The sequence below is a fragment of the Myxocyprinus asiaticus genome, chromosome 27, assembly GCF_019703515.2.
Source record: "Myxocyprinus asiaticus isolate MX2 ecotype Aquarium Trade chromosome 27, UBuf_Myxa_2, whole genome shotgun sequence".
In the NCBI taxonomy this organism is placed as follows: Eukaryota; Metazoa; Chordata; class Actinopteri; order Cypriniformes; family Catostomidae; genus Myxocyprinus; species Myxocyprinus asiaticus.
The window spans coordinates 33,016,325-33,039,261 of record NC_059370.1 but is presented as its reverse complement, the minus strand read 5'-3'; the positions used below and the strand labels follow the sequence as shown (position 1 = coordinate 33,039,261).

Here is a 22,937-nt window from a genome sequence, read left to right as displayed (position 1 = left end):
ATAGACATTCTATGGGCGGTACACTAGCGAGGAGACCAGTGGCCGTACTCTTTGAATGAATGTATATGGAGGAGATGCTTTTGCGAGGAAACAGCTCATCACTTAATGAACTGACCACTGTCCGCTAATCTCAAACAGTTTTTACTAAACAATCCTTTTGGAGTGAACTATGTGTGGAGTTTACTACGATAAAATAGCTGTTTTATAAGATAGGTCACGGACAATTTTGTGACAGGCAGGTGTCAGTTTACGGCTCTCCCCTATTAACTTGTAGCCTATGGTATCTGCTCTGTGTGACTTACTGTCGTGACATGCTAGATGACCTTAAAACAGAGGACTAAACGATCTCTGACGATTTCTTTAAGATTGCACAGGAAAGACGGCTTCCTCTAAAATTGAATCAAAGTGATAAATGACTTAATATATGTTCAGAACATCTATATTATTTAAAATTTAGCAGAGAAATAAAAATAAAGTGTATAAGTGAATAAAGTAGAAGTCAATGCCCATTGGACAAAAACGTCTTTTTGAGCATCTTATTGTTTATTGGATATTAGGCTTACAATCAATGGATTTTTGTCCTACCTGGACGCCTTCGCCTATACGATGATTGGTCGAGCTTTCATTGAATAGGTGAGATACGTGATTGACAGCGTTTGCACTATAAAAGCGTCGTGCTGTCACCGAACGCCGAGTGCTGAGCTTGGTCAGTGAGTGTTGTTTGTCAACTTCACTGTATGATTCAGTAGTTTATTTGGAAAGATGGGATTATATATAGTCTACGAAAGGACATACATCTGTTTCCAATCAACATATTAATATTCTATCACTGTTTCGAACTAGCATGTCGCTCAAACAGTGGGTGGATGGGCTGGGCTAAAATTATGAACGACCACTCCCTGCTACACCGTTAACTCCGCCCACTTCTCAAGTGAAGAACACTACAGCTCAAGCCCAAACGCCCCCATTCTCCATAGCCCAGAGCTACAAAGACGCACCAAACGAGCAGCACGGACGTGAAAAGGTGAGCGAGCAAGCAAGTGACATAAAGTAATAAATAAAAACCATAAAAATAAAAACTCAAGTAAGCTTTCACGCCTCGAGTAAGAGAAAGAGAGAGAAAGTACACGAAAAAGTTTAGAAGTCGTCTAAAAGGTTTGGGAGGAAAACTTTTCTGGGCTGTGTCAGAAAGAAGTGGATCGCGGAGGATGCCTTGGCAAAGGTGTTGAAGTTTGTAGGTAAGTTTGTGTATTTGTTGAGGCTTAATTAGTGTGCTATGCAACTATAATAATGCATAACCATCATTCCAGGCTTGTTAATTTTTTTTCTCCCTCCCCAGAACTTTATTAGAGGTTTGAAATATGTCTTAATAATACGATATATTTGTTTATTTGGTTGTAAGAAAGTCTTATTACATCTGACAAACTTTAAAATACCAGCAGCTATAAGTGCGAACATATTTAGAGTGGGCGTGTATCTGCACAATAATTGTATCTGTTGCGCACATTTCTCCACAACAATACTAAATGTTTGCAGTTGTTCAGATTTCAGTGTTTAGTTTCTTAATCTTGACCTGCTAAAATATGACATTAAAGAAACAGGGTTCGTTTTTGTCATTAAGGTAAATTTCCTGAAACTTTGCATGTCATGCAAAAGATACACCCAATAGTTCAGACCCCCACCCCCTTCACAATGTATGTGTATACCGTGACATTTAGGAGTGCCACACTTGGATTCATCATAACTCTCCCCTTGAAAGGAATATTACCCTGCCCTACCAAATCTGGTCATATCTCAAGATTTTTGGACTATGTCACACGTCAGCACATTCTGCACTGTGGTTGAACTACTGAAAATAATTGTTTTCTGATATTCTGTCCTTATGTGTTTTGAAATTGAGGTTTAATTTGGTTCAGACTTTCTCATTATCCCAAGAAAATGTACGTGTATGTATTTAATTTGGAAATCCTCTCCAAGTTTGGCTTGATTTTCTTAACCTGGAGCTCTGGCCAGGGCGTGGAGAGTAAGATGGTGAAGGGAGGAGGGGGTAATGGAATGTAGTGGTTTTGAAAGACTTACTAATTGAAACCAGGTTTGAAGCACATAGGGGCAAAGTAAGACTTTGCTGTGGAGGTGAAAAATGAGGTGTTTTATTCATGCCGAACTGATGCATGACTTTGGTCATGGAGCCGTTTTGCAATATAACTACTGCAAGTTTACTATATAATTGAGTAATAAAATAAATATATTAAAGGGGAACGTTGCAGGTAAACGCTGAGGTTTGGACATGTGTATGAGATGTTGACATTTAAGAACTTGTTTTGGACTTTACCTGATATAAGGTAGCTTTTATAAATGTGCATGTTCATGAGCAGTGTTTTCAAGAGGAATATTTGGAGCCCATCCCCCTTCTGCTGCCACACCCAAAGCTCTCTTCTGTTTTGTCAGAAGAGATGACTCCATGGCAAACTAAAGAAGTTAGTATTAGTTTCCCAGTACTGTATGAGTACAACTATACAAGGGCAACGTTTTAAAATGAAAATTTTAGTAATATTTAGTGCTGAACTTTACAGTGCCAGAGGTGGTTAAGTTTGACAATGACTGGGGTTGCCTCAAGTTCAGCACTGTCTTGTATTTCAACCTTGGTTTTATCTGAAGGTTGCAAAGTGTTTGGTCGAAAAGAGAGCAGGAAGCATCTTTCTTATCTTGAATTATATAGGATTTGGATGTTTAGTAGCAACAATGTTTAGACTTAGAAATGGGGTCTGTGTATCATTATCTTATGCATCATTGTCCTGGAGGTTTACAGTGCATGCACAACTTTCTTCTGCTCTGTGTTTATGGGTCAAATAAGGTCGTGCTTCTTAGGACTTGCTATTCCAGTGTGAAACGGAAAGAGTCTGGACTTGTGCACACTTCCTCTGTCATTTCCTTAAAGGCTTGTCGTGGATTTCCATCCACACCACGCCAAAAGAGGAGCGACAGGCTTCCTAACTGTGGGTTACATTTGCTGTTTGTTTTCTCACATCTTGATCTTCCTGTTTTCAATTAGTTTAAAAGACTATTGATTGAAAGGGCTAAAATATCTGTGAAATTTCCATTTCGAAATTTTGATTAACTATCACAGATAAGTTGCTGTCGTGGTTGGTTTAAGAGATAATAGCTTATAGCAGTGTTTCCCAACCACTGTGCTGTGAAAGATTGTCAGGTGTGCCGTGGAAAATTATCAAATTCCACAAAATAAACAAATGCATGAAAAAAATAAAAAATAATTCGGGGATCCAAACTCCTCACCTTTCGGAGAAATTTGCCGTTTTGAAACCATAATCAGTCACTTTTGTGATTGTGAAGAGCAATGATTAATGTGCAAAAGTGACTATTTATACACGTTAAGGGTCTTTCACATGACTCGCATCAGCGCTGCAGAATACATTGAAGTTTATGAAGTGATGCCACTTTACAGCAAGGTGTTTTTGCTTCACCAATAATGTCTTTGAGAGTACTAAGCAACAAGAAATATTTAAAAACTGTCCAAATTTGTGAAGAGACATTGAATGTCTCATAATTTCTTTTAATTAAATATTACCTTATCTTTTACGAATATCAGAGACCCCAGTTATTGAACTAATTTAAATTCACCAAGAAAACGTTTAGACCTAAACATAAACGAGTCCTTTTATTACTTTCTGCTATCAAAGCAACTGCAAGCTTTTTTTCTCTCTTCCAAATACATGTTTTCAATGTATTGTGCACACCTCCTGCTTTTTTACGTGGCAAACTCGTAAAATCGCCCCTCTGTGACGCTTTCTGCAACTCGTCATGTGGAGGGCAGTGCGGCGCTTGACGCTGGCGTTGAACGGAGCATTGACGCCTCGACTCAACTCATGTGAAATGTGCTTTACAATGACGAAAGAACATTATTGAAACTCAAAATTATTATTATTATTTGTCTATTATTGTGGTCTTTTCTGATAAAAGCCATGCTCAGCAGTTTAAATAGTCTACTGTAGGAAAATGATACCGTAGATCTGCTTTGTGTTTATAATTCTTATACTGAAGTCAGTAGATTTGTAGCCATGCAAGTTTTAATAAAGGAGAAGGTAAGGACGTTATTGAAACTCACTATTATTGTTGTCTTTTTTTGGATGGAAAAATAATGCTCAGACTGAAGGAAGACTATAGATCTGCTTTGTTCTTTTAATGCTTAAACACTATAAAGTCTCTTGGTAGATTTCGGTCATGAACGACTCAAAATGATTCACTGACTCACTCATAGCACATAAGACTCATTTGTCGCCACCTAGTGACATTTCCAGAAGGGGTCACTGAACTAATCAGTTAATAAAATTGAACAAATTTGTGAAACAGAAGCAAGCCTCACCAAAATACTCTTTATTTTGCTGCTAATTCTGCACAGTTGTAAACTTGAATAAACTTGAATCACTAAAATAGCTGGAATTGGTGCTTTTAGCTTATTCTTTAAAAAACACTATCCCGTATTTTTCGTGGACCAGTGATTGTCTTACCTTTTTCGCCCCTCATGAGTTTGTATCCTTGTAATTTGTTGTGGCATTGCAAGAACAAATCTACAAATTAAAAAAGATGCAAATTTGTTGTTTTCTCATTGCCCATTTAGTGCTCTTGCCACCTGTGACCTCACACAGCGTAGCCTACCTATGTGACTATTTTTTTTTTTTTTTTTGCATAGCCGAATTTCAAACATTACAAGTAAACACGCTACTAAGATGGACAGAAAACATGGACAAGTTCTTGAAAAGGAAAAATATTGATGATGGTTAGCCATTGTGGGATAGTGGTGTGCCGTAGAATGTCTTAGTCGTAAAAAGTGTGCCGTGGCAGAAAATGTTGGGAAACACTGGCTTATAGGATGTTGGGATCATTAAAGAGATTTGAAATACTATGTTTGGGCTGCGACTTTATTGCATTATCTTTGTACACGTCATGTTCAGACGAGAAATACTGGCTTGAAGCTAAAAAATTGGCGAAATATCAAGTCTCTGCCAATATTGCTCTTGAGTCAGAGTCATACATTCATATTAAATAATTTTCTATTTGGGCAGAGTCATGTTGTAAGACATAGTCAGGCATACGCATGTCTTAATAGAAGGGCAGATTCTTAGGTTTTTGGTAAAGGATAGCTAACCGTTGATCGCTTGCATAGTTTTTAGAATTTTTTTTTTTTTTTTAATGAAATGTGAAAATTCAACTTGTTGCATACAAACAGATATGCATTTATTCCAAATTGGTCTGTTTAACTGCATTTGATTTTTAAAATAATGTATTTTTTAATAGTATGTATTATGTTCTGTGAATTGTTTTACACACAAGTTGAAATTAATATTAGGTTCATTGTATTGCAATAATAATTTTGTGCCATGTCATCTATCTACTTCATCTCAACGTCTGCTTGCTAGTATGGCCGCAGTAGAAATAGTTTCTATTTTTATTAATTGGTGGACTGCTGTGATAGACCTTCCAACATTACTAGATTACATCTTTTCTCTGTGTGTGAAATAAAGGATATAGACTGCATTTGATAACAGGATCACATCAGATGTCAGTAGTTATCCTGTTTATAGATTTTAAATTGGCTTCAAGATCTGTTAAGACTGTCCATGGTTTGGGTTTGTTGCTTCAATTATGTATTAGACCTCTTGTCTTCAAAAACAGTTAACTTTTGAAAGTAACAGGTTTTAAATGCAGAAACTGTAATTTAATGGTACAGTACAGTAAGTAATAGGCTAATTAGTGGCCAAGGTGAAACACACATGGGCTGACTTGCATGACGTAACAGAGAAATTATTTCCAGGTAGCCACACCTGTCTGTGCCGCATAACATACTGGGTTACATGTTACATTTAATATTTATGCAATAAAGTAAAATGAACACATACAGTACAATGCAAAAGTGTTTACTGCTAATTATGTATGTAGTTCAAGTGGTCTATGGTTCTTTTGTTAGAGTAGGGTGCCAATATAGTACATTACACGTAGCTGTGCTGTAATCTGAAATTACCAAACAATATTCCATATCAATGAGCAACAGCAAATATACGTAGCAATACATTTTCATGGTTCCCAGAAGTAGATATGTTACATTGTTGCAAAGTTGCATGCATGCCTGTGTTAAAAGGAACTTTTTACCTGACAATTAACCTAAATAGTTATAGAGATCTAATTTTAATGGTACCAATGCTTTTGAAAGTGTGCTTTAAGAGGATTCAATGATCAGCATTTCTTGACGCAGTTAAACATTTGACTATGGCTCGTACTACATCACACTATTCCTGTTATGCAGTGATGCATATCATCTTGTGTGCAGCAGCATGATAATATGGACTGCAAGCATTCGTCTTTGTGCATTTTTACAAAGTTTACATGAGTTTGTTGAAGAGTTTTGAAGCAAATTATTCGGATGTTTTAAACCACATGCCATTTCACTTCTACAGAATGATTGTCAGTGGCATTATAGACCTACCTATAAAATCAACTGATAATGATTGAAATATATTTCAGCCTGTAAGAGAACCACCTTGCCACAACAATCATTACTGTGTTTGATCGCTGACTCATACCCTTTGACTCAGTTTGAAAAGCCGTATTAACGGCATAAATAAACAAGTCAAGATAGACAAAAGAAGTGACTCATTGCAAGTCTCAATAGCTCATAGCTAATACACGCACTCACTTAAATTTTCCTGTAACGTTGAATTCATCAACATGCTATTAGTGCAACTCACTATAGCACCTTTTGAAAGTCTAAGATCATAATGGTTCAAAGGTACTTCCTAAAAATCCTCTTTTTGAATGATTTTAGTTTACACATTGTCTCTTACACATTGTTCCTCTAAATAGAATTTATATTCACAATAAGATGAAAGTGCTCGTCTTTGCCCAGGAGGGTGGTCATATGTGGGTTTTGAATTGAGTCCACATGGAAGTAAATGTGGAACATTGAACCAAATGGTAGTTATCCTGATTTTCCATGAATGCATCAGCTCTTGCTTTTACATCAGAAATTGCCTGCTTCCAGCAAGACAAATATTTGATGAAGAAAAATGACTTAACACATGTCACCTCAAAATTTGTGTCCTGCAATTTTTGTGTTGCTGCATTGTCTAATTGCTTACTGTATGTGCGTGTGCCTCTTATTAAATATTACAACATTTTAATGGAAACATAGTGGCATTAAGGCACTAGCATTGGCTTTTTTTTATAATTAGTGGTCTGGTTATCTGCCCAACAATTCTACGATCATTTATCTAACGGCCTGTGGCTTTGGTGAGCATTTATAAATTAAGATTTATAGTTGGGATACCCCACGTTTGTACTGGAGAACTAAGAATCTTTTTAAACCATGCAAATAATAATTTTTATACCTCTTTTGCTCTGCATTAATCAGTGTCATGAGGGGCTTCTGTTTGACTATGGAAGTGAGCTTCCTGCAGTTAAACAGTAATAATGATCAAATGGTATTGCTCTTTTTAGTGTTAGTCAGTGGAAAGCATGAAAATGAGTACTCTGTTTTTGTACCCAGCTCAGACCCACTTGGTGAGTTGAGTGATTGGGTAGAGAGTAAGACATTGCTTTGGAGTTAGTCATTGCAGGAGAGGCTGGGCTCTCTTCCAGCTGGCCTGACGGCTCTATCAAGGAATGTGTGTGACTGGAGGCCTGGGTGGGGCTCGCGGCTCACTGTTTTATGTGTGCAGACTGTGTGAGAGATGGTGTGCATGTAGTTTCTCTCTTATTGTATGAAGGGCATGTCCTCGACTTCGGATGCAACATTTGCAGACTGTGTTATGCCATAAACTCTGCTCTTTTTTAGATTTGTGGCGTGGTTGCCAAATGTCTTCTGCCAGAAGCAGAATTGTGGTGTCGTTTGACATATCTCAGACCTTTTATCATTGCCGTATTCTGTTCTAGTACCAATATTTCTTATATACAAAGCATATAAAAGTATAATTTATGGTATGAAATTAAGCCATTTTATCCATGCTGTGCATGCGTTTACAGCTCATGCTTTAACATAAAACTACAAAACTTTGTAGTCATCATTATTATTAAGCCTGTTTGTTACCAGCAGTTTTGTTCTGCATGCTCCACCTTTAGTGAGGTGACGGCAAACTTGATACAACTAAGTAGAGGGCTCCTAGATGTCACCCCTGAGTGTACACAGCTGCTCTGCCAAATGTTGTTCTTTGCAAACAGTGTGACAGCCTCGTCCAGACTGGCCTTTATCACAACGAGCCCAAGACTATTTCATTCACAGTTCAGAAATAACTGTCCCTTAATGAAACAACAGTGTAGTGAGAGGTTCTAGCAATGCTTCCAAATAAAAGACAATGAAGTTTGAGCTAGCAGCTAAGAGGAGAAAAAAAAAGACATGGTGTATTCTTTCCTACCAATGCAACACCACGGACCTGTGAGGAGCTCTTCCCCATGGAATAGCAGGTCATTTTCATAACTTATCGTGCACAGGGGTTGCAAACTCCTTATGGCTTTGTAAACGTTTAGAGCAGGTTTATCCGTCCTTTTTTACTGGGACTAAGAGGTACGTTGATTATATGTGTAAAAATACAGCTCTCTTGGGGCAGTGCTAAATGATCACTTTTAATTTTAACAGTTGTTTTTTTGCTGTGTTAAGAGTCAAAAACAGTGGAATAGTACTGGGGAGAAAAAAATATCAGGGCAGGTCCCCACAAGCACCTGTCTGTGCTGATTCCAGTGTAGGTTAAATGAGAAGTCTCTTTTTGATTTACTGCTGTAGGGAGAACCTCTCAATTTCAAATAACCACAGCTATGATCAGACCTCAGTCATGTGCCTTATATAAAATGATTTTATCACAGTTGAACTATCATTTAATTGATCTTTAATTGTTGTTCACAGAAATTTCTCATGCATCTGGTCTTGTCATGCATCATTGCTTCAATGGCCTCAAAGGCATATCTGTGAAACTGACAAACTCCCAACATTTCTGTAGCCCAGGCCGACAGGCTTAAAACAGATATCTCTTTGTGCTCAGCCTCCTCCGTTTCATTTTTTAACAAATGGGCGCATGCAAGTACATCACATGGGAACACTAAATTAGAATGAAAGCCATGGGGCAAATTCTAAGGTCAAAGTTTTACAATTTAAAGTTTTCTTTAAAGCATTTGTAGGTTATTCCTCTAAAGAACATATACACAGAAGCTCTGTGGCGCTTTTGGAAATATCTCTCTGTTTGTTTGAGCATCCCAGTCAGCCGAAAGTTTGGGTCAGGAGTCAGGACTGTCTGTTTCGGCAACCAATTGTTTAAATTCATATTTTTGCAATTCTGTTTGGTGATGCTAGTGGCACAGAAATTACACACTTCCACTTTTATGTACCAGCATTGAGGTAGAATATTATTTATTAATTGGTGAAAAGTCACTTGATATACATCCTATAGCATTTGAACAATGGACACTTATCTAGTTTGCTTAATGAGCACATATTATGCAAATTTACAGGTTCATGATTTTATTTGGGGGGTCTACTAGAATTGGTTTACATGCTTTTGTTAAAAAAAAAAATTTTTTTTCATACTGTACATTTCTGCTAAACCTATTTTCATCCTCTGGCTCAAATGCTCTGATTTAGGTTCTGTCTCTTTAAAGCCCCCTTTGCTCTGACTGGTCAGTTGGCCTTGTCTTTTGTGATTGGTCAACCGCGTAAAGCGTGTGTCGGAAATGTAACGGCCCTTATCATAACTGAGTTTCAGGCTTCCATAACAGCTGTAAACACTATTGTAACTATGGTAACAATGGCGTCGGTTTTTGCCGTACCAGTTTGAGTTTGAGTCCGATAATGAAAGTTTGGAAGAACAAGCTGATCTCGCAAGCGCGACTTGAGCAGAACGTATCACAGTGGTAAGTTTTAATTTTGTAGCTTTCTTACAAGTACACTGTTGATTATTGTGACCCTAACAAAGCTTCAAGTAAAAGACACATAGTGCATCTAAGTTAGTCATCTTTTGCTGGAATGGGTGTAGCTGAGCTTTTTTCATCAGAGCTATGAACAGAGAACAGAGGCTTACTCCCGGTTAGACTTTACCGCCGGTATTAGAGAGTTAGTGAGCAAGTTAGCCGTGGACTACCGTGGATAGGGGCCATAACATTACAGCTTGTAATTATATAATTATATAAGACTCTCGAGATCGACCATTTTGTTGGACAGTTTTAAGTAAATGCCGGCCCACAGCAGAATAGTAAACCCTTACCAAAACAATAACATTACATAGCAAGTAGGGCTGGGTGATAAAACGATATCGATATCGCGATAAAAAAAAATCCACAATATTGATGATAAGCTTTTGAGGAATTTTCAATATTTAGTGCGTGTCACTAAAAACACAAGCAGTTCGGCTTTCTCAGGCTGCGTTTCCACTGGCGTGGAAGAAATCCACTCATAGATGCTCACAACACTACGAAAGAGCTTGCTTTGCACCGCTGTCAATCCTACAATCCACCTTGCGAGCGTGGTGTTTGGCTTTCATTGGAATGAATTGAAAACGCTCTCTCAGCTTCGCTCGCTCGAAACGAAGGGTCAGATTGGATAAACTTGCTAATGTTAGCCTAATAGTTAGCAAGGCAGCTATGTCGGACACCGGATTGATTCCATCTGCACTGCGAGACTTCATGACAATGGTTGCGCCCTCTCATCGTCTCTAGTGGAAAGCGTGACAGAACTACGGTGCTGTGTACACCAGCTCTGATCTTTCTGTGCTTTAGTCTTAAACATTTTACTCCAGCAACGAACACGCATCGTTTATGCCCTGTCCCGCTCCACACGCGTTGCCCCTTTTCCCTACATGTGTGTAGACATGAGGCGCCGCATAAGTTATTAATTTTAGACCATAAAATGTTTCCCTAAATTTAGCTTCATTAATCAGCATGTTAGAACAATCGATTTCTGTTCTAATTTTGTGAAAATTAATCAGATGTCTTCATCTCTGGGATGGATGACAAGGAAAGACAATAAAATTACTAGTTGGTAGCCTAGTCTTTCTCACTTTAATGAAAATATAAAAATGTTCCATTCAGACTTTTTCTAAATTTTCTCTTGGGGGATACCCCTGAACCCCCATACAGCATCATTCCACAGTCACAAGAGCTTTTATACTCCCATACTTGGGTATCTGAATCTAAAGAAATATAAAAATATTTCATTTTTATGTAAAAGTATTCAAACAAATACTGAACTGCTGTCATTATGCTTCAAAATGAACAGATGATCTTTTAACATTCATTTTCAAATGCACTCAATTGATAAACTACAAAAAAAAAAAAAAAATATATATTTTGGTAAAAGATCCCTCAGACCCCACTGCTTTGGCTGTCTCTGGACCCCCAGTGACTATTTTGACTGTTTGGAATTTATTTTTTCTTCTTTTCTTCTGCCAACTTTGCCAAAAAAAAAAAAATTGCAATGTGTAAATGTGAATGTATATCGTGATGAATATCGATATCAAACAATATGAAAAAGAATATCGTGATAAAAATGTTGGTCATATCGCACAGCCCTAATGGCAAGTTAGCTGAGCACTACTGTGGATTGCAGACATTAAAATTACCGTTTGTAAAAATAAATCCATCTCCACATTTGATCACTATTCATGATAGTAAGAACGACATACAATCTGCATAATTCTACACAATTGTAGGTAAAAGTGGGCCCGCAACTGATTAGCAAATCTATTTCAGCACAATTACATTAGCTAGCAGGTTAGCAGAGGCCTACAACCGTGCACTGGTTGTACACCGTTGCTACAACACAAAACTCCACATTTGAACTCTCGGTAGCAGGTAAATCCACAAATAATCAAGCATACTTACAGGTTGTGATCTTGAAGCGCCAGATTGTCCCAAAAAAGTGGGAACTGCATCATCTTTCCATCATGAAAATCCGGCATTGGTTGTGGTTGTACTGCTAAATAAATTTTAACCACTGATTCTTCCAATTCGTCTGACTTTAGAGGTCCAAACATAGAGGTTATGCATTTGCAGTGAAGAAAACGGCGTCTTCGCGACATGGCGACAACACTAACTCAACTCATCCTGGCGGGTGGGTCAAAGTAGCCCTTTGGTGGGCATTATGCAAATGTTTTACATAGTGATGTAGATACTTTACGGAAGAAATGGCTGGACTACAGACAGCCTGTTTCTTGTAGTTCGTGAGCAGTGTTGTCTGTGGGAGAGAATAACTCCCTTTTGTGTGGACTTTGTGCATTGTAACTTTGCAGACCTTTTACATGCACAAACAGCTATATTACACTAAAGGAAAGGTAAAATGCCAAAAAGCATAATAGTATAGTTAGTATATCAAAAATTACTGAGTTGAAATTGAGCAAATATTTGACTGCTTGAAGCATGTTTGCCCTCGTGAATTAGTCATCTAATCCTTTTCATTGAGAAAAATGTGTTGATTCAGTGCCTTTTTCTGTTTTGCATGCTTAAGATAAGGTGGGTAGATAAAGATGCTTGATAGTCCACCTTGTGTGAAGTGAAATATGTGACTCGTGAAGTTTTTAGGTTTAAGGTTTAAGTTGTGGTTTTTGAAAGTATGATTTTGTAACACAGGAAAATCTTGCTTCTTGAAGAATTTAGAGTTGAAGTTTCAGAAGTTTACATACACTTAGGTTGAAGTCATTAACTCATTTTTTAACCATATCACATATTTTATATTAGCAAACAAACACAGTTTGCAAGTGCACATGGGGACAAAGATCTTACTTTTTGGAGAAATGCCCTCTGGTCTGATGAAACAAAAATTGAACTGTTTGGCCATAATGACCATCGTTACATTTGGAGGAAAAAGGGTGAGGCTTGCTAGCCAAAGAACACCATCCCAACCGTGAAGCATGGGGGTGGCAGCATCATGTTGTGGGGGTGCTTTGCTGCTGGAGGGACGGGTGCACTTCACAAAATAGATGGCATCGTGAGGAAGGGAAATTATGTGGATGTATTGAAATTAAAAGCTTTTAATTTCAGCCAGGAAATTAAAGCTTTGTCACAAATCGGTCTTCCAAATGTTCAGTGACCCCAAGCATACCTCCAAAGTTGTGGCAAAATGGCTTAAGGACATCAAAGTCAAGGTATTGGAGTGGCCATCACAAAGCCCTGAACTCAGTCCGCTAGAAAATTTATGGGCAGAACTGAAAAAGCATGTACGAGCAAGGAGGCCTACAAACCTGACTCAGTTACACCTGTTCTGTCTGGAGGAATGGGCCAAAATTCCAGCAACTTATTGTGAGAAGCTTGTGGGAGGCTACCCAAATTAAACAATTTAAAGGCAATGCTACCAAATACTAACAAAATGTATGTAAACTTCTGACCCACTGGAAATGTGTGAAAGAAATAAAAGTTGAAATAAATCATTCTCTCTACTATTATTCTGACATTTCACATTCTTCAAATAAAGTAGAGATCCTAACTAACCTAAGATAGGGAATGTTTTCTACGATTAAATGTCAGGAATTGTGAAAAACTGAGTTTAAATGTATTTGGCTAAGGTGTGTGTAAACTTCTGACTTCAACTGTATTTTCAGTAGCAGGCCACTTGATTTCCACCCTGGGAGCACAGTGTGGATTGGTGGCCATATGAGGTTGAGTTTATTTTGAGGGAGTGATGTTTGTAATTGTATTTGACAATTACAGTGTTCACACTTGCTACTTATTAAAGTGACCTATCATACTTGAGGATTAAACACAAACAAAGCCCTAATTGTGTTTCAGCATAGTGAAAACTAGACTGATAATTATTCATGTTTAAGCTTGTGCTGACATGTAATCTCTTGGCATAGGTTCATCCAAAGAAAAACTCCCTGATTTGTGTTCATATTGTAACTGTTTCAGTCACTGTCGCCCTCTTAGGGCAAAACAGAGAAAAGTAAAAAACCAACAAGGGTGGGGCAGCATTTCTGAAGGAGAAAGGGAAATAAAATTTGCCTTATCCACTGGGTTAAAATACTGAAACCATGTAAACAATGACCAAAACTGTTTTCATTAAGAGCTTTTCATATGAAAATAAGTTTGTTTTTTTAGTTTAATTCATTTACCAATAAATGTATGTTATGTGAAATGAAGATTGAAAACAAGTTTTGTTATTTGACTGATGCATTTGAAACATTGACAAGGATAGATATTACATCTGATTTCAAAGTTTTAAATTAGAAAATGCAAAATAGAAGCACTTTTACAAGTGGACTTTTAAAACTCACTGCATGGATTCATTGTAGGTGCATTTTAAATTAGGTGGATAATAACTAAAGCAGAATGACTTCTTGATGAATAAAATTACAAAAGAAATGACATAAACCCATACATCTTATCCAAGCACAAAATCTGACTTGCTTTTAATGTTAATCGTAAAATCCACTTTGAGGTTACACAACCCTGCCTACAGTGAAAAGTCAGCATTGAGTAACATGACACTCCTAGTCCACCGCATTTGCCTTCTCTCACGGTTGCCAGACCTTGCGTTAAGAGCTGCTGAGTGAGTCCCAATGCCGGAGTCTAGCTTGCCAAGTCAGACTAACTCATAAAGAGCTGCAGAAGTGTGCCAAATCATCACAATAAATGAGGAATATGTGTCGTGATGATTATAAGGCCTAATGAACATGTTTTCTAAGAGGGTGCCAGTGTTTTACCAGCATCTCTATTTATCAGTATAAATAGCCATGGCTATTTCTTTTTTGCTTCTGTTTCATTTGTTGTGCACACTCCGTTGCCCTTCATTGCTAGACCTCACAGCTTGGCCTGCTTCAAGGTAAAGTGTGTAATTTCCGTGCCACTAATGTCACCAAAAGAAATAGCACAAATGTTTTCAAATAGACTTCTAAACACTCCCTCCATCTGCCATTGGTGGGCAAAAGATAGTCCCCATCCCGAACTCAAACAAAAAGAACAGTGTTTTGATAAGTGTAAAAACACTGTGGCACATTCAGTGAAATCGGTCTGTGAATGGCTTACTTACAGTTGTCTCTGCATATTAAGCTGGGATAGGAGAAAGTATTTTAACATCAAAAAATTACACTCACCACTTTTAAAGGTTCTCGTTATAACTCGACAGCTGTGTTCTAGTTCATTGCTGAAGTAGTGGGGTGTTCAAGTAGTGTCTTATGATTGCACAAACACTGGAGGTATTGTGAAGTGTCTTCTTACACTTGGATCATAACAGATCATATGATTCTGAGTAAAAGCCAACTGCTCTAAACAAATACCCTCTGATAATGCTCTGGTTACCAGTGACACTGTTTGTTTTTACCCTTGTGAAAGCCAGAGACACTCAGTTTTCCATTGAAAGGGAATCTGTACTGCACTTGAAGGTGCCTGATTCATTCAGGTCTCTAAAACTTGAAATATCTCTGGTTAAGAGAAAAGTAAAACCTGCTTGTGTAATGAAATTCTATTAGTGCCTTGGGATTTTCAACTGGGGGATGTTTGTGGAATCATCTGTGGAATTATTTTTAATACATGTAAGTAAGGAATTTCTTAAGAATATAAAAATATATTCTATTCAATGCAAAATGCACTTCCAAATGCGATTAATGTGATCTGTAGCTATTTTATATTTCTGGTTGATAGATTGTTAATGTTATAAATGAAGGTATTATACCTGTTATAGTGTTACTGATCACATCTATTGGAGGGGTCCCTGTGTCAGAAAAGGTTAATTACCCCTGGTTTAGTGGCTTGTTTTTTGCCTCTTCTGCACCTATTTTTTTACACTCTCATGGACGTGCAGATCTGCCCCATTCCATTGGAACCATAATCGGAGTTTCCCCCCTTTTTTTTAAATCATGTTTCCCTCTTCTCGTACCCTCCCACTCAGATTATTTGCTCCTTTCAAGGCACACTGCCAGGAATCTGTCAGAGCTGTGAGAACAAGGACTGCCCAAATAGTTCTGCAGATCCTATAGCATTAAAGGGGCTAAAGGATGTGGAACATATATGCAGTGGCGGTAGAGTGTGTAGGGTGTGGCAGCATGTTAAGAGACAACATGTGGCATGCAGGGAGTGAAATAATAAACGATTGCACTGCTTGCGAGGGAGTTGTTGAGTACATAGTACTGTTGGTTCCCCCTTCTCCTTTTGTAAATACCTGATCCAGCCAACAACAATAAGAAGGCTTGGATCGCACAGCTTCCATGGGGTCTCTCATATCCTGTATTTTGCTCACTGTTAAGGGCTTCGAAAGAGTTTGAGGAATAACATATAAATAATCTGATATGTCTCTATGAATGCACAATATTGTGTAGTATGCCGTTATTGCGTGCTTGATACGTGGTAATAATCAAGATTGCAGACCATTGTCAATGCTGTCTTGCCACCTGATATTATAATTTTACTTATGATTCTCTGTGATGTTTTTGTTGCAAAATGTCATTTGAATAATTAATAAATATTTTAAATGACTTTAATCAGGTTTCTCTGCACTTTGTTTAAAGTATACTGTGTATTCACCAAACACTTTTCTCAATACCTTGATCTCAGTGCCAAAATAATACTAAATAGTCAGTACAAATTACCGGTAGATAGAAATTTGTTTTATTTCTTTATCACTGGTTAGGTCTAGGAATAGTAGGGAGTTGCACACCAGCAGTTACAATTCTAATCCTGCCTGAGCGATAGTAATATCCTCTGTTTTGCAGCATTTTATTCACATATTTTGTTTCGAGTCTCTGCATTCTTTCTGCAATCCACTAAGGTCAGGGTCAGGCTTTTTTCAGAAGTGTGTATACTTTCTATTTTGAATCAAGGGATGATTCAAATTACTGAAATGTCTTGCATACAATCCCTTGAAATTCATGATCACATGATACAAAGCTTTTTCCATTTCTGTTGACACATTTTAATTGCTCCAATAGTGGTCATGTTTCACCTGGCCAGAATTTTTGTTCAGGTCTCTTTTGCAATTCAAGAGATTAGTGAATAGTAGAATGAGTATTGGTTATCTTTTTACTTAGGGATAGTTCACCCCAAAAATATAAGATAATTCTCTCATTATTTACTCACTCTTCTGCTGTCTCAGGCTTGCATGGCTCTCGTTTTTTCTATGTTCAATGGGCCCAAGACATTAAAGCAGCATAAAATGAATCCATATGGTTTAATCCATGTCTTCTGAAGCGATACGATCACTTTGGGTGAGAAACGGCCCTAAATTTTAGTCCATATTCATTATAAATCTTGAGAAAAGCTTGTTCACATGCTTGCCGCATGCTCAGAGTACTGCACACGTACCAGACACAGTGTTGCCAGGTTCGCAGTTTTCACGCTCAGATGAGCTATATAAAAAAATACTATTGAAAGTTAAAATGTTTTGGGTCACTTTTAAAATGTACCATAGTTGCCTAAAGATTTATGATCATCACTGGAAATTGGAAATGCAACATCTCATTGATCTATAATGAGTCCAGGATTTAGTACCTGGCAACCACATGCAACGTCAAAGAATCACTGTCTTGAAGCCTGCACTGTGTTTCGATAGACCGGATGCCAAGGTTTACATAAAAAAAAAAAAAAGAAAAAAAAAGGAGTTGCATTTTGGTCTTGTTTCTTACCCAAAACCGATGTATTGCTTCAGAAGACATGGATTAATCAACTCCAATTGTATGGATTAGTTTTATGCTGCCTTTATGTCCGTTCTCTGCGGTCAATAAACAAGTGGCATCGGGTGGTTTTATTGCAACAGGGCACAGAGAGTTTTTTCTAGCTCCTAAATTTTGGCAGGACAATACTGCTGATATTGCTGGCCTTTGTATAACAAATTGCTAATGTTCTTAATTTCTAAGTTTTGGATTAAAGCGTCTGCTAAATTATTAAATATAAATGTCTGCTAAATGACAAAAAATAGAGCAAAAAATTGATTGAAATGTGCTGAGATTGTGGCTTAGCAAGTACCCTTTCCTTTTTCTGTTTTGATTTGCCTGATAATGGTGTATGCTGATATTCTCAATAAATTTGAACCCTACAAACAATGTTATATTTCTCATATCCAACTACTTGTTGCTGTTGTTTCACTGTTGTAGAAATTACATTGTTTATTCTAAAACATTTAACAAAGAACAGTTAGGCATACTCTGGGATACTACATGAAAATACATGATAACATTTATGTGAAGTCAGTGTATCACATTTTACATGTCAGAAATAATGTTTGTTTGGGAGGAGCAGAGTTTATTTTTGTTTGCTTTGTTTACATTAGTAAATTAACTAGAACTTCTCATGGAAACCAGTAAAAAATGCATATAGGTGTTTTCATATCCAAGAGGTCCTGTGTAATTGCAGGATGGATGGTTGTGATGGGGTAATATATCTGTAACAATGAGCTTTCTGTGTTGGAATGGCAGGCCCACGTTTCAGCTAAATAACTCTGAGTTAAGTAATGTTTATCAAACAGAGACCTACCAGCTCTGCAATCTATTGTTTGATATGCATTTGAAGGACTTAAGGACATATCTTTTGGATTATTTTCAATAGAGGGAAAGATGATTGGATGGATATTTTAATAATCCCAGAGGAGACATTTTATGCATCAAAAAAACTCTTCCGTGCAGTTTCATTCCAAATACTGGGGAAAGTATGAGAATAAGATTAGGCTGTTCTTACTTGAACTTGGCTTAAACTATAACTTCACCTTGCAGAATGCATTCCAAGAGGAATTCATTATTGTTCATGTTTACTTTTTGTCAGAGAGGTTATTGCCATCTAGTGGTAGACAGTTTGATCTTCATCTAAAGGCTGATAGGTGTTCAAAAAGATTGAACTTAACTGGTTTGCATTGTATAAACATGTATGCATAGCATCTCATATAAACATTTCTGTAAAAGCTTAATTTGATTTACAGTCACTAATATTCTATTTTCTGTGCATTTCTAAGGAAAGAACGAGAGATGACACGGTGCACAATAGGGGACAAGTAAATAAGAAACACATTTAGAGGTATGCAGAATTGCTTGGTTATAATATAATAATATACAGTTAATATTTGTGTGGATTAGATTTATGCATTGAAAACATTGCAAGTGTTCTGCAATTACCATCTGCTTATTGTAACTCATAATTAAAATGGTCGGAAACATACTGTATACCTACTGTTTGATATTGTATTATAACAGGTATTGTGTATTATGATTCATGCATTAATGAAATCAAATTTATGTTTTTATTTATTTATTTATTTATTTAAAGATGGCTGACGAGCAGGACACAAGGGAAGTGCTTTTCCCACAATGGATGGGCCCTGATAAACATGGGCTAACCATAGAGCAAAAAAATCAAGGACAGATTTTTGTCAAAGAGGTGAAAGAAGAGTTCCCTGCTGCTCATACCGGAAAAGTACATGAAGGTATAAAGGGAAAATAACCCTGTAAATTGCAATGTTATGATCTGAAAATGTTGAAAATATACAGTATATTTTTGTGCCTAGTTTTATTTGTACAGGTATTGAATAATTTTAGATTTTGATAAACTGAAAAAAAAAAAAAGTTCTCAGTCTCTAGTGAAATTTTCATTTACTGCCCTCTGTCACAGGTGACCAAATTGTGGGGGCCACCATTTACTTTGACAACATGAGCTCAGAGGAAACAGCTGAGCTACTGAAGAATTTGAACCGACATAAAGTTGGGTTGAAATTACAAAACAAGCCTGGAGACAAGTCACCTTGCCGCTCTCCAATGGGGACACTGTCATGGGAAGGACGTGGAGGTTTAGGAGGCTCAAGTTCTGACATTCTCCTGGTAAGATGATCTCAGCATTAGTCCTTGTGATATAAAGACCAGGTCCGTCACCATGTGAACCATAAATCTTAATATTGTTTTCATTGTTTTCATTCAGCATCCATACTCGGAGCAAAAATGGTCAAACATAGATTTTAGTGGCAAACAGATATGGAATTTATGGGCTGATTACCAGTTATACACAGATTATGGCCCATAACGAGATCTAATCATTTTACATGTGCATTTGAATCTTTCTTCACTTTTCACTTATAGTGTGGAAAGTAAACACTGTGAATACTTTTGAAAAATTAACCTTGTATGATCACGTAAGAAAGTCTTATGGGCTTGTAGAACATTAGGGTAATTAAATGATGACAGAATTTTTTTTTGGGGGGGGGGGGGGGGTTGTTTAACTATCCCTTAAGGAATAGTTCAGCAAAATATGAAATTTGTGTATGATTTTCTTTCTTCAGCAGAACACAAACAAAGATTTTTAGAAGAATAGCTCTTTAGGTCCATACAATGCAAGTGAATGGTGATTAAACCTTTGTAGCTCCAAAGATCACACAAAGGAAACATAGAAGTAATCCATAAGACCCCTGTGGTTAAATCCATATCTTCAGAAGTGATATAATAGGTGTGTGTGAAAAACAGGTCAAAATTTAAGTCCTTTTTTTTTTTTACTCTAAATCTCAACTTTCTCTTTTATATCTGAAAGTCACATGTGGTGCCTGTTTAGTTTCACATTCACATGTGAAATTGGAAGTTGAAGTGTAGATTTAGAGTAAAAAAAAAGAAGGAAAGAAATATTGTTCTGTTTCTCACACACACCTATTATATTGCTTCTGAAGATATGGATTTAAACACTGGAGTCATATGTTTTACTTTTATGTTTCCTTTGTGATTTTTGGAGCTACAAGTGTCTGATCACCATTCACTTGCATTGTATGGACCTACAGAATTGAGATATTTTTCTAAAATCTTTGTGTTCTACTGAAGAAAGTCAGACACATCTAGGATGTCATGAGGGTAAGTAAATGAGAGAATGTTCATTTTTGGGTGAGCTATCCCTTTAAAGGTAGGAATGCATTGATACAAATTTTTGAAGACTGAAACAAATACAATTATCAAGTCCTAGTCTTAAGCCATCTTTACACTGCAAAGGTGGCACAGAAGCTGCATCTGAAGTGGCATGTACAGTTGAATTCAGAAGATTGCATACACCTTAGTCAAATACATTTAAACTCATTTTTTCACAATTCCTGACATTTAATAATAGAAAACATTCCCTGTCTAAGGTCAGTTAGGATCACTACTTTATTTTAAGAATGTGAAATGTCAGAATAATAGTAGAGAGAATGATTTATTTCAGCTTTTATTTCTCTCATCACATTCCCAGTGGGTCAGAAGTTTACATACACTTTATTAGTATTTGGTAGCATTGCCTTTAAATTCAAATGTTCAGATGTTTTGGGTAGCCTTCCACAAGCTTCTCACAATAAGTTACTGGAATTTTGGCCCATTCCTCCAGACAGAACTGGTGTAACTGATTCAGGCTTGTAGGCCCCCTTGCTCGCACACCTTTTTCATTTCTGCCCAGAAATTATCAGATTGAGCTCAGGGCTTTGTTATGGCCACTCCAATACCTTGACTTTGTCCTTAAGCCATTTTGCCACAGCTTTGGAGGTATGCTTGGGGTCATTGTCCATTTGGAAGACCCATTTGCGACCGAGCTTTAACTTCCTGGCTGATGTCTTGAGATGTTTCTTCAATATATCCACATCATTTTCCTTCCTCATGATGCCATCTATTTTGTGAAGTGCACCAGTTCCTCCTGGAGCAAAGCACCCCCACAGCATGATGCTGCCACCCCCATGCTTCACGTTTGGGATGGTGTTCTTTTGCTTGCAAGCCTCACCCTTTTTCCTCCAAACATAATGATAGTCATTATGTCCAAACAGTTCCATTTTTGTTTCATTAGACCAGTTTTGTTTCATTTCTCCAAAAAGTAAGATCTTCGTCCCCATGTGCACTTGCAAACTGTAGTCTGGCTTTTTTATGGTGGTATTGGAGCAGTGGCTTCTTCCTTGCTAAGCAGCCTTTCAGGTTATGTCGATATAGGACTTGTTTTACTGTGGATATAGATACTTGTCTACCTGTTTCCTCCAGCATCTTCACAAGGTCCTTTGCTGTTGTTCTGGGATTGATTTTGCACTTTTCACACCAAACTACGTTCATCTCTAGGAGACAGAATGTGTCTCCTTCCTGAGCGGTATGATGGCTGCGTGGTCTCATGGTGTTTATACTTGCGTACTATTTTTTTGTACAGATGAACGTGGTACCTTCAGGTGTTTGGAAATTGCTCTCAAGGATGAACCAGATTTGTGGAGTTCAACAATTTTTGGATGATTTCTTTTGATTTTCGCATGATGTCAAGCAAAGAGGCACTGAGTTTGCAGGTAGGCCTTAAAATGCATCCATAGGTACACCTCCAATTGACTCCAATTAGCCAATCAGAAGCTAATTGGCTAATTGCCTAAAGGCTTGACATCATTTTCTGGAATTTTCCGAACTGCTTAAAGGCACAGTTAACTTAGTGTTTGTAAACTTCTGACCCACTGGAATTGTGATTAGTCAATTAAAAGTGAAACAGTCTGTCTGTAAACAATTGTTGGAAAAATTACTCAAGTCATGCACAAAGTAGATGTCCTAAATGACTTGCCAAAACTATGGATTGCTAATATGATATCTGTAGCGTGGTTAAACAAATTAGTTTTATTGACTTCAACCTAAGTGTATGTAAAGTTCTGACTTCAAATGTAAATATCAAGGATATAAATACCAACTGTTTAATGCTGCTAAGAGGTGGCATAAATGCACTGACACTGCAATTACAATTGCTTAAATATTGTTATGAGATTAATATTTTAAATATAAAATTATGAACATAGAAATATGAAATGAATAAAAATATGAAATTATACCTTAAAATATGAAACTAAATTATAAAATCTATGCTCTGTCATTCTCATTTACCCATCCCAGATATGTCTTACTTTCTTCAGCAGAATACAAAGATTTTTAGAAAAATATCTCAACTCTGTAGGTCCATGCAATACAAGTGAATGGTAATCAGACACTTGTAGCTCCAAAAAGCACATAAAGGAAACATAAAAG

At 37.1% G+C, this 22,937-nt stretch overlaps 1 protein-coding gene across 50 annotated transcripts in view; it reads left to right on the top strand.

Moving 5' to 3' along the window:
* The first annotated feature begins 983 nt into the window (after nucleotides 1-983).
* LOC127417665 (neuroblast differentiation-associated protein AHNAK-like) overlaps nucleotides 984-22,937 on the top strand; it is a 39,317-nt gene continuing 17,363 nt past the window's right edge. For all 50 annotated transcript variants that reach the window (XM_051657793.1, XM_051657797.1, XM_051657798.1 and 47 more), the window contains exons 1-4: nucleotides 984-1,238; nucleotides 18,920-18,981; nucleotides 19,231-19,387; nucleotides 19,573-19,778. In XM_051657793.1, coding sequence (XP_051513753.1) covers nucleotides 19,231-19,387; nucleotides 19,573-19,778 — 363 coding nt within the window. In that variant the 5' untranslated portion in view covers nucleotides 984-1,238; nucleotides 18,920-18,981. The remainder of the gene's footprint in view (nucleotides 1,239-18,919; nucleotides 18,982-19,230; nucleotides 19,388-19,572; nucleotides 19,779-22,937) is intronic.